The sequence below is a fragment of the Cyprinus carpio genome, chromosome A4 (assembly GCF_018340385.1).
Source record: "Cyprinus carpio isolate SPL01 chromosome A4, ASM1834038v1, whole genome shotgun sequence".
NCBI lineage: Eukaryota > Metazoa > Chordata > Actinopteri > Cypriniformes > Cyprinidae > Cyprinus > Cyprinus carpio.
This window is the reverse complement of record NC_056575.1, coordinates 35,073,002-35,087,830: the sequence shown is the minus strand read 5'-3', so window position 1 is coordinate 35,087,830 and position 14,829 is coordinate 35,073,002. Positions and strand designations below refer to the sequence as shown.

The 14,829-nt window shown below is 32.8% G+C and overlaps 1 protein-coding gene across 1 annotated transcript; it reads right to left on the bottom strand.

Annotated features, from left to right (window-relative positions):
• Window positions 1-7,271: 7,271 nt before the first annotated feature.
• LOC109064350 (ras-related protein Rab-21) lies at window positions 7,272-13,840 on the bottom strand. Its single transcript, XM_019081393.2, has 5 exons — window positions 13,426-13,840; window positions 11,352-11,411; window positions 8,163-8,270; window positions 7,886-7,949; window positions 7,272-7,330 (listed from the first exon to the last, which is right to left on the bottom strand). Exons 1-5 carry the CDS (start codon window positions 13,555-13,557, stop codon window positions 7,272-7,274), a joined length of 423 nt encoding a protein of 140 aa, XP_018936938.2. The 5' UTR covers window positions 13,558-13,840.
• Window positions 13,841-14,829: the final 989 nt, after the last annotated feature.

Here is a 14,829-nt window from a genome sequence, read left to right as displayed (position 1 = left end):
CTTCAGTGTCACATGTAACATCCAGTCTATCCCATGATCATTTAGAAATCATTCTAATATTCTGATTTATTATGAGTGCTGGAAACAGTTCTGCTGTCTAATATATTTGATGAATAAAAGGTTAAAAAAACTGCATTTATTCAAAATAAAAAAAAAATTCTAATAATATATATTCTAATAATATATTTTCTTTACTATCACTTTTTATCAATTTAACACATCCTTGCTGAATAAAAGTATTGATTTTATTTAAAAAAAAGAAAGGAAAAAAAAATTACTGACCCCAAATTACTGACCAGTAGTGTATATTGTTATTACAAAATATTTATATTTTAAAAACACAGCTTCTTTTTTTTTTTTTTTATTTTTACTTTTTATTCATCAAAGTATCCTAAAAAAGTATAACATGTTCTGAAAAAAATATTAAGCAGCAGAACTGTTTACAACTTTGATAATGAATCATCATATTAGAATGATTTCTAAAGGATCATGTGATAATGATCCTAAAAATTTCAGCTTTGCATCACAGAAATAAATAATAATTTAAAATATAATAAATTTAAAAACAATTATTTTAAATTGTAATAATATATCACAATATGACATTTTTTCTGTATTTTTGATCAAATAAATGCAGGCTTGATGAGCAGAAGAAACTTCTTTCAAAAACATTAAAAATAGTAATGTTTCCAAACTTTTGACCTGTACTGTATGTATATATATATATATATATATATATATGCCATATATGCCAATATATACTAAATCTGTGCAGGTTCAGAATATTACATTATAAATATATGGGAGATGCATATTAATCAGACCCTTGTGACAGAATTCTTGTTTGTCCTCTTAGTTAAGCCCTCTGACAAGCTGAAGTGAAAGAAAACAGAACATTGGTGACATGTATAACCATGGTTTTATGATTGAGAAGACTTGTAGGCAGATATTTATTGACATATATGTCATTAAGATTACATAGTGACCACTTTTATTGGGTTCTGAACAAGGAGAAGGACATTTAGGTGTTTTACTTAGTTATGCCATCTGGTCATCTTTATCCAGTCATAGAACCATGGTCACATGTGTAACCAATGTTTAATGCAACTGTCCCACTGTAAAACCTCTTTGAAATTAAGTAAACACAATTTCTTACAAATAATATACGCTAGGAGACAATAGGTGGGTCAATCTAGACACTTTTATTTAAAGGCACAGAAGGCTCACAGCTGCACCTCAGTGTTTACAGGTGATGTGGTTGTGGAAACTATTAGTACTTTCAAAAACCGTCCAAATGTTCAGGTCTTGGAGGGAGGGGGGACACAATTAACTTCTTAAAAGTAGCAGTTAAAAAACACAACGCCCCCCCCCCCCCCAAAAGCATTTAATAAAACATTATTATTCATTATACATTCATACAACATTAATATAGAATATTGTACACTTTTCTGACCCACTGTTGCAATTGATAGTTTGAAAAGTAAAGTACACAGTATTGGATATTTTTTTTTTGCCAATAATGAATTTAGCAAGCAAACAACATAAAATATTTTTATTTTACCTTTTCAAATTTTGGATAGTAGTAAATCAGCAAGTTGAAGAGAAAAGACAAAATCTACAAGGAGTTTAAACGTTCTAGATGGATTTTAATGTTGCATTTTTTAAGAAAGATACAGAAGATATGATTGACAGAAGAATGAGACTGTAGTATAAGGATGACACAAGCCCATCGATTACAAGAACAAAGGTCTTTGGACATGTAGATGTTTGATGAAATTGTAAATAAGTTATTAAATAATAAAGAATTTATTTTCTTTTTTTTTTCTTAGATGTAAAATAAAACTAGAATTTTAAAGATTCTACATGTACAACAACTTGCCAAAAGAAGAAAAAGTGCTAACATATCAGATTGTTAGGGAACTGTATCAGTGCATGTTTGTTATATATGACTGGGCATTATCATTTATTTATTTTTTTACCTATTTGTAATAATTTGTTTAAGTGAATATCTTCAGCACAGGTCAATCTGGCATCTTTTTGACCCTAAAGTCTGCAGGCATAGGGTGGAGTTGCAAATCAACCCTTTCAATAAAGAACAAACTGTTAAAGAAATGACTTGAGAGAGCTGTAGAGCAGTCGCAGATGGCTGGAGCTGTGGGAAGTGGCAGTTTTTACACAGAGGAGGGTGAGAGAGGCCGTTATTAGTCCCAGGTATGGTAAAAGGGGAAGTGTGTTTAGCCGGATGTACAACAGCCTCCGGCAGGCATGGCAGTCTGCGGCTCATCGTCGACAATCTGTACGCCTCTCCGGGCTGTGCTTGTGTGACTCGCGCCGTTCCCCCTTCTCCATCACCTCTCCTCAAAAATTGCCTGAGTCAGTCTCCATCCATGCCTACAGATGCCAGTGAAAATAAATACACAAAATGTTAAGACAGTTATAAGTAATAAATTATAAAAATAACGTATATACATGTAAATATTTTTAAATGTTTTTTTTTTTACTTTTTGACACATACATATGTAGTGCTACTTTTATTTTGACACATGATTTGGTGGTACTTGTTTAATGTTTTTTTTTTTTTACTTTTTGATGTAGTGCTACATGAACCCACACCTTTTAATTAAAAGAGCCAATCACCTTTATGGGAAAGACCATTAAAAAAAAAAAAAAAAAAAAAAAAAAAAAAAATCAACATAAAAGGAGAAGTCTACATTCATTTTCTGCTATAAAAAAAAAACAAAACAAAAAAACTTTTATAAAAATAAAGGAGATTTGTTAATTATTTTTATAATATATAAATAAAATTTTTTAAAAAATTTTTTTTGATTGTGATAATTGTATTGGTGATTTGACAAATGAAATCCTGACAAGTATGTGAAATTGTATTGGTGATTTGACAAATGAAATCCAATTATAATAAATTAATATAAATTTAATAATAATAAAATATATATATATATATATATATATATATATATATATATATATATATATATATATATATATATAATTATCTTAATTTATTCATCATTAAATATTATTATTCTCATTAAAAACTTGGGAAGAAAGTTAGCATATGTTGCATTCCCAAATGAACGCTATAAGCAACACATAAGTTGGATGCTGAAATGGGGTTTTTGCAGAGCAGCATTTACTGTGACCTGAGCCGCTCTGAGTCACTGAAAACACTGAATAATGAGCTGCTTGTGTGTGAAAGAACACAGTGCCATGTTACATTTTGAAGCACAGTTTCAATTAACCATGAGGCCTGTTGTGTTATGGAAAACAGACACACATGATGCAAAGCTTCTAAAAATAACGTACGTTTACACAGGTCCAGAAACAGCTCCTCAATGCCTTTGTTTAATTTGGCTGATGTGTGATAGTGTTTTGCACCCACTGACTCTGCGTATCTGAAAAAAGACAACAACAACAACAAAAAAAACAATAAAATAAAATTATTATTAATAATTTTGAGGACAAAAACAATTGCTACAAGTTTCACAAAAAGCACTTTAAGGTGCTGTAAGCATTGTTTTCTAATATCATGAATAAAATCTCCCTGATAGCTTAAAGACTGGTGTCTTGCTTCAATTAAATGTTTGTTGTTTCAGAGATGTTTAGATCTTTTTTATGGAAAACAGGACAAGAATACAGATTTTTTTTTAAAGACTGGTGTCTTGCTTCAATTAAATGGAGTGGATGGATGAATGTTGGTTGAGGATATTTATTCATTTATTTGTAGAGATTGTGGCACTTGATGAAGTACATTTTAAAATGCAAGACAAAAAAAAGATCACCATTTACTGCTCTATTCCTTTCCTCACTTAGTGGGTATAAAAAGTCTGCCCACCTGTTAAAATGAAAGGTTTTTTGAGCTGTAAAAAATGAATCCAAGATAATTTCTTCCACCTTTAATAAAATTAAAGTAAACAAATAGAAACTTTAAGGAAAAACAAAGAATAACTTGAACTGAGCTAGATGATTGGATCACTGAATTCACTGATGAACTGCCTTTAACTGAAAACTGTTTACTAATGTAATTTTGCATTATTGACACGCTATTTTCCTATTTATACAGTAAAGTGCTTTGACACAATCTGTATTGTTGAATGCACAATACAAATAAAGGTGACTTGACTTAAAATAACCTGGTTGCAAAAATGTGCAGACCCTTCAACTAAATACTTGGTTGAAAATTTTTTTGCTTTAAATTATTTCTTTTGAATAAAAGTCCATCAACATTGCACATCTTGATTTGTCTTTTTTCCCCACTCTTCCTTGCAAAAGAGCTCCAGATTGATCACATTGCAGGGGGATCTCCTGTGTACTGGATGCTCAAGTCATTCATGTTTTTTTTTTTTTTTTTTTTTTCTTTTCAAATAGATTCAGGTCTGGGTTCTTAACTCAGCAATTCGAAAACGTTCTTCTTTTTCTTCTGATGCCATTCGTGTTTGAGGTTACTATCAAGTTGAAATATGAAATACAGGTAATATTATGGCACAAAAGTTTAATTTGGTTTCATCAGACCATAAAACATTTTGCAACATGGTTTAGGCAAAATTTAGGTGGGATTTTTTGCAATTATAGACTTAACCCAGATTGACCCCATAACCCAGATACCGTATATGAAAATTAGATTGTTGCAAGCAAGTAATTTTGATTAAACATAATGAGTACACATTAATTTAAAAATGGTGTGCATAGATCATTTTTACACCTTTACTTTTCAGCGAGAGTTTGAATGTGATTGGCTTATTCCAAACAGAGTACCATGCCTCCATTATAAATGGGTGTGCACCAATGTTTTTTTTTTAAACATTCATTTTGTTGGTTTCAATATTACATTAAAGGCTAAAAAGAAAAAGATCTGACTTTCTGCATTTTTTCATCTTAAAAAAAAAAAAAAAAAAAAAAAAAAACACTTTAACAGGGGTGTGCAGACTTTTTATACCCACTTGTGTGGACTGATCTTGTGACTGTTTTAATCATGTGACCAGTCGTTTAGTGCATGTGATCCTCATGCACTAAACAGCCACACCCACAGCCAAAAGGTATAATATACCATGTTTAGTTTGAAAGACAATTATAGATTACGGATATACAAAACTGTTTGTTTACATTTATAATATATACAAAAAAACAAATACATTGTAGTCACATAGACATTTTACTATATATAATATGTATGTCTCAGGTCACTTTGACCAATACAGCCTTTTATGAACCAAATCTGATTACTGATTAACCAATACTTCTGATAACTGATAAATGGAGCCAAATTTATTTATTAAATGTCATGTCATCCGCTAAGATCTTTATGGCGAAAACATAATAAATAGCAAAAGTCATACAATTAACAAGAAGCTTAAGACTAAAATAACTACACACACACACAAAGAATCTAAACTACATTCAGGTGATACTTTTTTTTAAATACATCAGTTAAACCCAACTCTGAATAAAATTGCTGTCTATTTACATTAAAACAGTACAGTCAAATAAAAAACGTTTAACAGATTGTACTGTGACAATGAAGCCATAATGGTGGTGGTTCACCTTTTAATAAATAACTATGTGTGAGTCTTGTATGCCCTAAACAGCATTTAGTAAAAAGGAACTTGATCATACCTAGATTTGAAATGAATAAAAAAATTAAATAAAACACATTCTTCATATGCTAGGTTTTATTAAATGTAAATTATTTCCATGGCATTCATCCCATTCCATCTGCCACATGTTATTAATATAAGTTTAGAAATGGTCTAAGATCAGAGGGTAGAATTTGACACTCTGAATTTAAGTTAAGAGCCTTCTTTGCAGCGATGTCTGCAGATAGGCCAATATGACCTGCAACCCAGCAGAGAAAGATACTTAAGTTTTTCTTGCATCAAATATCTATTTAACTAAGATACTTATGATTATGTGATTCTGAATGCAGGTGAAGATTTAGAAAATACGTTCTCGTCCATTTTCTATATTTTCCAAGGCCAGCAGTAAAGTACTAGCTTCAGCTGTAAAAATAGAACTGGGATTCGCATTGTGGTCGACTGATATATCGCCAAGGCCGATATATGGGCTGATATTTGGCATTTTTCAAATATCGGCATCGGCCGATAAGTTTTTCTGTTTGGCCGTTGTGTTCGAGACTTTTATTTTGATGGCGCTGAGAAAGGCAGCGTTTGAGCATACAGTGCTCACATTCTCCCTCTTGTTCACTGCTGTCGTTCAGTGCTGCCTAATACAGATAGAAGTCTGTCTAATAATCAGACAGAACGGTTAAACAAAGGAATTAATGTATACAGAAAGTATTATTACGATTGCTTTTAAATTATTAGTAATAGAATAGCAGACATTATAATACTTTCTGTTTGCCGTCAGCATTAAGCAAATACGCATTTCTATCATTTAAACAAATCTTTGAATGACTAATGAAGTGTGCATTTTTATCCAGCATGATGGCCTGTGTTCTGTGCAAAGGTCGGTATGTGTGAATTGAATGCTTTAAACTTTAAACTCGTAATTTCAAATTATGCTGTGCGTTATGCATTTGCCCACTGTCATATTCATGTCATTTTCTCTGTGTGCTGTATGTAAAATGAGTGTTACCTTGGCTTTATTTGAAAAATATGATTCCCAATGCACACAAACTTCCCAGAATACTGAGTGCCCTGTTGGTTACAGAGTTTACTTCCTTTTTAATTATATTTTTAATAAACACTTATTTATTTGTGAAAAATACTTTGTCATCTAAAGTATAAGTATGTTTATTTTACACATTTGTTTTTTAATCCATTGTCAAATGATTTCAAATTTCTTAAATATTAATTAAAATAAAAAATATCAGCTTTATATCGGACCTGTTTCCAAGATATCGGCTGTCAAAAAAAAAAAAAAAAAAAAAAAAAAAAAAAAAAAAAAAAAACAATATCGGTCAACCACTAATTCGCATGCCATGACATTGACCTCCAATTATTGCTACTGCCGATACATGATTATCAACAGGTCTATGTTGTGGAAAACGGCATCTCAACTCCAAGAATTTTCTGCCGATAATCAAGCAAATTTAGACTTGAAGAAAAAAATGAAACCAAATACAGCTATAGCAAAATTTTAATAGAGTGTTCATTTGCATGTACAAAACCACATTAAATAGAAAGACAAGGTTTCCTTCATATGGTCTGTTATCCACAATGCAAAAAAAAAAAAAAAAAAATTTGAAAAAATTTTAAAAAGAAAATATTTTTGAAAGTAAATTATGATTTGATTACTTAACTGTATGATTCCTCCACTGAAACATGTCGCTCTTTTTCCAGGTCAATTTTATTGCCTAAAAACAAAAAAGATCTTATAGTAAATGTTAATCTTATAACCATAAATATTAGATCAAAATGGCTAAATAGATATGTTAATTTACATAGTTTACAAAAACAAAACAAAAAAAACAGATTAATTAATGCAAACCTAATCAAACACAAGACAAATCCAAACTCTAATAAGACAATAGTGGCATTATTCAGCTTAAGCCATGGTTTTTTCCAGTACTTTAAGGATTTCAAATTAATCCTTTCTGAGGTTGAGCAAGCAAATTATAACTGATTAAATATTTTAAAGATGCGCAAATCTGGGAAAATTTAATATTCCCACGACTTTAAATCGAATTCTGTGAGTTTCCCAGGCTATTACTATTTTTAAAATAAATTCTCTCACATTTTCTATAACCTGGGGAACCCTGTAACGTTTATATCTATTCAGCAGATTTGCCACCAAAACCAGTGGGGAAAATGAAAAAACACATTTGTAGAATTCAACTTCAAACTGCTAGACCAAATAAATGTGTTAGACACAAAATGAAGCATGTTAATAAATGATGAACATTGCTCACCTACTATACATAAACAGATCTCATTCCCCAACATTTTCCTTAATTCTTTTACCCAGTTCTTCACCTGTCAAGAAAACAAAAGTTAGTCTGTTAGTTTACAGCTAGAACGAATCATATTTAACACATTTATATACAAGCTACAATACAGGGGATAATATTGTGTCTTAGAGCACAATAGAGAACTTGCCAACAGATTTAATACATTTATTGTTGGTTCCCATATATTTATTTTTTGATTTTGATGTCTTACAGTAGACGCAAATGAGAAAACTTTCACCTTCTGAAATGAGTCCTCATCTGTGACGTCGTAAACCAATATTGCGCCGTTGGAATCTCTGTAGTAGATGGGTCCAAGGGCATGAAAACGCTCCTGTCCAGCAGTGTCCTGTGTTAAATGTAAACACATTAAATAGCCAAACTGCAACTCTAACAGATCAGAAACTTTGACTGAGAAAATACTCTATATCCCCTCAACCGAAAACTAGCAGCACTTATTTATATCATTCAAGACAACTCTTGAAATAGCTTTAACATTTATTAAAGAATTGATTGTAGGTAGGACTGTTGGTAGGAAACATACTCAGAAATACAGGGATTGGAATATTTTCTACTGCTAGGTAAAGTAGGGAAAAAACCTTATAGCAGACCTAGACAGGTGGTGCTGGGGTGGAGGAGGGTTAAAAAGTACTTAGCTTTGGCCAGTTGCATAAAAGGCTTAGTCAGCTATTTTTTTTTCTTTAAGGTCATAACTTGTTAGTCAGATACATAACAACATAGATTGGTCTAACTTGAATCCAAAAACAAGACAAATTATTTCTTGACTAACTTAACATAGAGGCTAGGTTTATGCAGCTGGACCCTGATTCGAGATGGAAATAAATAGGGTCTTTCCATGTCAACTCAAACGGAGGTCCCCGGCTCAAATTTTTGATTTTGTTAATATTTTTTTCTGAAGAGAAATAAACATGTATAGTGATGAAAGCCAAATTATTTCATGTCACAGATGAGTAATCCACTATTTTGCAGAGGGGGGTCAAAATGACAATTTTCATCTGAGATTCCGAGCCAAATTACAGACTCTGAATCTGTAAATTATAATTTACACCTGGAGCCATATTGAAATTCCAATATCTCTGGAAATGAACCATATACAGCCTTAAAATGAAGATGCAAAAAGGAAAGTTTGTTAAGACCCAATAGGCTGTCTAAAGCCTCTTTCACACTGAGATTCCGGATAATACACAGGTAATGTGTCCTGGCAATTGTTCCCGGATTGTTAGACTTGCACATATTTTTTCGTCGCGAATGTTGATCTGCCTTCAAAACACCTGGTAAAAGAGTCAGAAAATAACGTGCGTCATCACTACAACACACCCTTTATGGCATTGGTTCTGGTTTTTGTTCACACAGAGCTCGTACGGGACTGAACCCGGCAATGTTACTAGGTCCCCAACCCGGGATCGATCGCGGAATCAATCCTGGGATGTTTTTGCGTTCACACAGAAGGTGATCCGGCAATTTCCCGGGACCAACGTGGAGTCTGAAAGGGGCTTAAACGAGCATTAAGATATATTTGATACTTATTGAGTTACAGGCATGCAAACCATTTGAATGCTCACCACTGGCACATAATGCAACAATGATAGCTAATGTCAACATATTTTAATACCAGACCTACCAATCTCTGTATAGAACTAACATTATGATGCTGGCATCTTTCTGAAGTCATTTTTACCCCCCTGTAATTTGGATCCGTAGATCAGGTGAAAATTGTAATTTTGACCCCCTCTACAAAATAGTGGATTACTCAGTAAATGTACATCTGTGACATTTAATATTTTGGCTCTCCTCACTATACATGTTCATCTTTTTTCAGAAAAAAAAAAAATTAATATAAAATAAAATATTACATTCACCACTGCTACATGGATATTCTTTGCTTTTCTGAAAGGACTCTGCCAGTGACTTTTGTCTCAGTGGGATGTTCTTAAACACTTAATATGAAAAACCCTTAATGCGAAAAATGCTTAATGTAAAAATACTATTTATAGACAAGCAGGTAAGCCCATAAAGGCATTCACGCAAAGTTTCCCATTAAGCATTTTCCTCCCAGTTATATAAAAAAAAACACTTAACGTGGCTTAATGCATTAAGGAAGTAATATTAAAAGACCAAACTTAGTATACACCTTACTGATGATGCAAACTATTGCAGGCAGATGAGCGCATATGAATGCAACGTGCTAAATTGCAAGTTAAGCGTTTTCCTCCCATAGAAAACCTGCTCGGAGTTCTCCTTTTCGTCTTTTTTTTAAATGTATATAAGTGCTCTTGCCACAGTAGTGATTCCTTATAAAATGGATAGTTCCGGCCCTTGATTCTGATTGGTTGAGCCAAGTTCGAAGCTGTTGTAAATTACACTACAAACATACACCTTTGTTTACATTTGTGTGTTGCTCGGCAACCACTTTGTTGGAACCACAACCGTTTCTGAGGATCTACATTGTTTGGCGGAAGAATAACGTTTTTATTAATATCATTGCATTTTATTTGCTATGTTTTATTTTGTGTAACCTTACTACGTATATGGAATAACCATATACGTTATAAAAGCAATAAGCCACTTCACATCATGCCTAACAACGCCCCTTAGCTGTTATAAATTCACTGTAAACCACGGCTTCTTGGGGCTTATTGCTTTAATCTGCCATTTCATTTCTCAGTTACTGCAGCCAAGTGTCTACATGTGATTGGTGAAACTGAGTCATGTGATGGCATGACAACAAAACACAGCAGAGCAGGAGGAGCAATATGTGCATATGAGTTGTGAAAGGAGTGCCGTACAGACATGTCTACTCTTTGAAGAAGTGGGAGCAATGTACTAAACGTTGAGGAAAGAAACTTAACCTAAAGTATCGATCCAATACCAACATTGGTATCGATACTATCGATATTAGGATCTATCCGCCCACCCCTACTTGGAAGTAAAGCACAAATCTGACACTTTGAGCATTATTGTATTTGACTCTCTTGACTCTGAAGTCAATAAATTAGTCAGTGTGAAAGCAAAACTGTCCCCATTTACTTTTTTTAATTCGTGTTCCAGGTTTGAGTGTGAATAATTTACCTGAATGTCATTGCGAAGAAAATAATTACTCTTTTATCAAAACATAATATAGTACGTAGTTCAGCAAAATAAAATGCAATTTGCTTCGCTTCTGAAACATCTTTCCTATATAGCCGACATGCCCTCCAATCACCGGGCTCCATTTAACAATCCACTTGAAATAATATCTTGGAAAATCATCCAGTCTTACTTTATCATTAAATAAGACAAATAGAATATGAACAGCACCAGTTTTTATCATCTATCAAAAACACAGTCTTTGCTTAATCTTTTATTCAAGATAAACCTCGACACAAGTGCTCCAATCATAGTGTGCAACATATAGCCATATATAGCTTACCCATATAGCCAGATTTACTCTCTTTCCTGTGATGTTGAGCTTCTTCGTGAGAAATGATGCCTGCAAACAAAGGCATAAATTGGTATTAATTCTATTTCGGAAATCTCATTTGATGTGCCACTTGCTGCTATAGTTATCTAAAGTCATTTAAACATAGCAGCTCAGACACCCTACTGTAATGTTTAAAAACATTTATAAGCATGTGTAATATAAAGTTACTTACAAACATCATACCTATTTGTTTTGGAAATTTTGCCATACATTACATGTTACATGCCTCAGAAAAGTTTACTGATAACATGTAACAGGTTTCAGAGTGTTACGTCAAGGTCACAGCAGCCTTTTCTGTATGTTTTATTGTCTGTTACACAGTAACATGGATGAACTATTACAAGTCCATTCTCATTCTACATGTAACCACACTGATGAAAACTTTGATGGACTTTCATTGTATTTAATGTTGGGTTTATACTATAGACATTTCAAAACAAACAAAAAAATATATACTAATGTAATAGCTCTCTTAACAACTGTCATACTGCTTATTTAAAAGCTCTGCCAGAATTCATTCACCCTCATGTTGTTCTAAACCTGTATAATTTTCTTTCTTTTGCAGTACACAAAGAAAGATATTTTGAAGAATGTTTGTAACCAAACAGTTTTAGTTACCATTGAAAAAAGAATGCCATCCAGGTTTGGAACAATACGAGGGTGAGTAAACATAAAAAAATAAAAAATAAAATCTGTTATCTGTTATTGAGGCAAAGGGTGTGCATATATTATTTTATGAAACTTTAAATATATATTTACAGGTTTCAGAATGATTTCTGAAGGATCATGACACTAAAGACTGAAGTAATGGCTTCTGAAAATTTAGCTTTGCTATCACAGGAACAAATTTGATTTAAAAAAATATTAATATATTAATATATTAAATATTAAAAGTTATTATATTTGTTAATGTTTTTATGATATATTACATAATTACTGTATTCACTGTATTTATCTTCAAATAAATTCTTGCTGAGTGACCCCAAACTTTTGAACAGTGGTGTACTGTATGAGAAAACATTTATCACATGTTCTGTGATAAAGATCTCACCATGGCAAAGATCATTCAAGGGAGTTTTAAACAATGTGACATGGACTATTTTTATTATTATTTGTATTTATTTATTTTGTGTTGTTGTTGTTAATGATGCGATAACTTACTAAAGTTAACTAGTAGTCAAATAACTTTGGGTGTATTTGGTAATTATGTAAAATCCAAAAGTTAATGACATTTTCTGATCCTCATTCTGTCACTTCTCACCCACCATAAGCGAACATTAGTGACAATATTTTGTGTATGCATAAATCACAAATAAATTAAATGTTTTGGTTCTTATGAAAAAGAGAAACAAGTAGAAAAACCAAAAGCTTCCCCTAACCGAATATACACAAGTTGTTGATGAATAACTTGGATGTTAAGTTAGCGCCCACATCAAGACTTGGGGTTAAATGCATGTGAATGTTTACCATACAGTCTATGGTTTACAAAGATTTCTAGAAAAAAAAAAAATACAACAATTCCATGTAGTAACATGAAAAACTGCAAGCATTATAATCATGCAAAAATTTGCCAAATTGTGTTATTAAGTAAAATTGTGTGTATTAAAAATGAAAGGATAGCATTTAGCATGTCACAGTGCAGGCCACTGGTTGATATTTCATGTTAAAAAATCTTATGTATTTTTATATAGTTTATTACACACATTACTATACACAGTAATTACAGTATACAGTAATTATATATTGCAGTTACTCTGTATTATCGTACTAATGTAGAGCTATATATAATCTATCACTATATAGGCCCATAATCTAGTGCTATAATGAAAACGAAAACGAATTACAAACTTGAGAACCAAACAACTTAACAAGCTAATAAATATTTTAATAAACCGGCAAAACGCTTAAAATGTGTTTATTTATATTACACATGAAACCACCAATAAACGAGTGAAGACGGAGGCACACAAGTAATACTGCACAGATCGAATCGGCTTCACTGTAGATCAGGTGGCTCTCTCACCTGAAGAGTGGTGATGTGTTTGTCGTTGAATTTGTTCTCGCAGTATCGTAACACCAGCGATGTTTTGCCGACGCAGCCCTCCCCCAGCAGCACCACCTTGAACGAGTACGTCTTCCCTCCAGCCGCCGCCATGCCCAAACTCTCTGCCTGACACGAAAACAAAGCCTGATTCGAGCCCCTAGCCGATCACAGCAGCCATAGAGATCCACAGATGAAAGTAGAGCACACAAAGAGCCACCGATCCGCGCCTCGCATGAAGTCTCCGCACTGATTCCTCTATTAAAAACTGATTCACTCCTGATGAAGCTCTGCCATCAATCTAATGGCGTTCCGCTCTGTGACGTTACGGATTGGGGGTCAGGTGATCGACACGGCCAGATTGGCTGTTTCATATCACACACACACACACACACACAGAGACACACACACACACACACACACACACGGGGGCTATTCCTGTAGGGGCGCGCGGTGGCCCAAGCACATCATTCATCCATTGAGCTGCAATCATTGGGACAATTTTCTCTTTTTTCTTTTTTTACTGCAGACACTTGTGTGCTAAAATTTATAACCATATTAAATATGTTGTTTAAAAAGCTTTGACTGATCTAAATATACACGTAAATCCGCTTCAACATTCTCTGTAAAAATGCTTTACCAAAAACCAACAGGTGATCAAAGCCGACTGTGATTGGTCCATCCTGATCGGCGCAGAAAAAAATAAACAGAAACCACGTGATACTCGTGGTCTGGACATAGATTTGCAACTGAATAATAGCAAGTATACACGTAAATGACCGTTTAAATTAAAATGTGAAGAGAATTATTTAGATTACTGTTTAAAAACAACATCACCGACTAATCAGGGATAACATCCGGGCCATTAAGCCCCTCCCATTTCGACGCTTTATTTCCATTCTATTAACTGATTATTTTTGTATTTTCAGAAGTGACAGTAGTTGCTAGAATGTCATATGACTTTTTAAAGCAGCAGATACCATATAATTCGCCAGTGCTAAACTCGTATATCCCATGTGAAAATATAAGTAAGGTAAAATAATTAAACAGGAGAAATTCTAGTAAATATATCGCTGTTGATCGACTGTCAAACATCAACTCTTAGTAAACTAACATGCATTCAGTTTGTGTTTTATTGCTTATTAATCAATATGAGGGAGTTTTAGGAATGGGAATATAATAACTAATTAAAATAATAATAATATAATAGGATAACCTAGTAACACACACACACACACACACACACACACACACACACACACACACACACATTATTTTAACTTATTTAAACATTCATTTTAATATAGGGCAATCAACTAAAATATGACTTTTATGTAAGTATTTTGCCTGTTAATTTTTAAATCTAAAAAGTAGATCTAAAAAAAA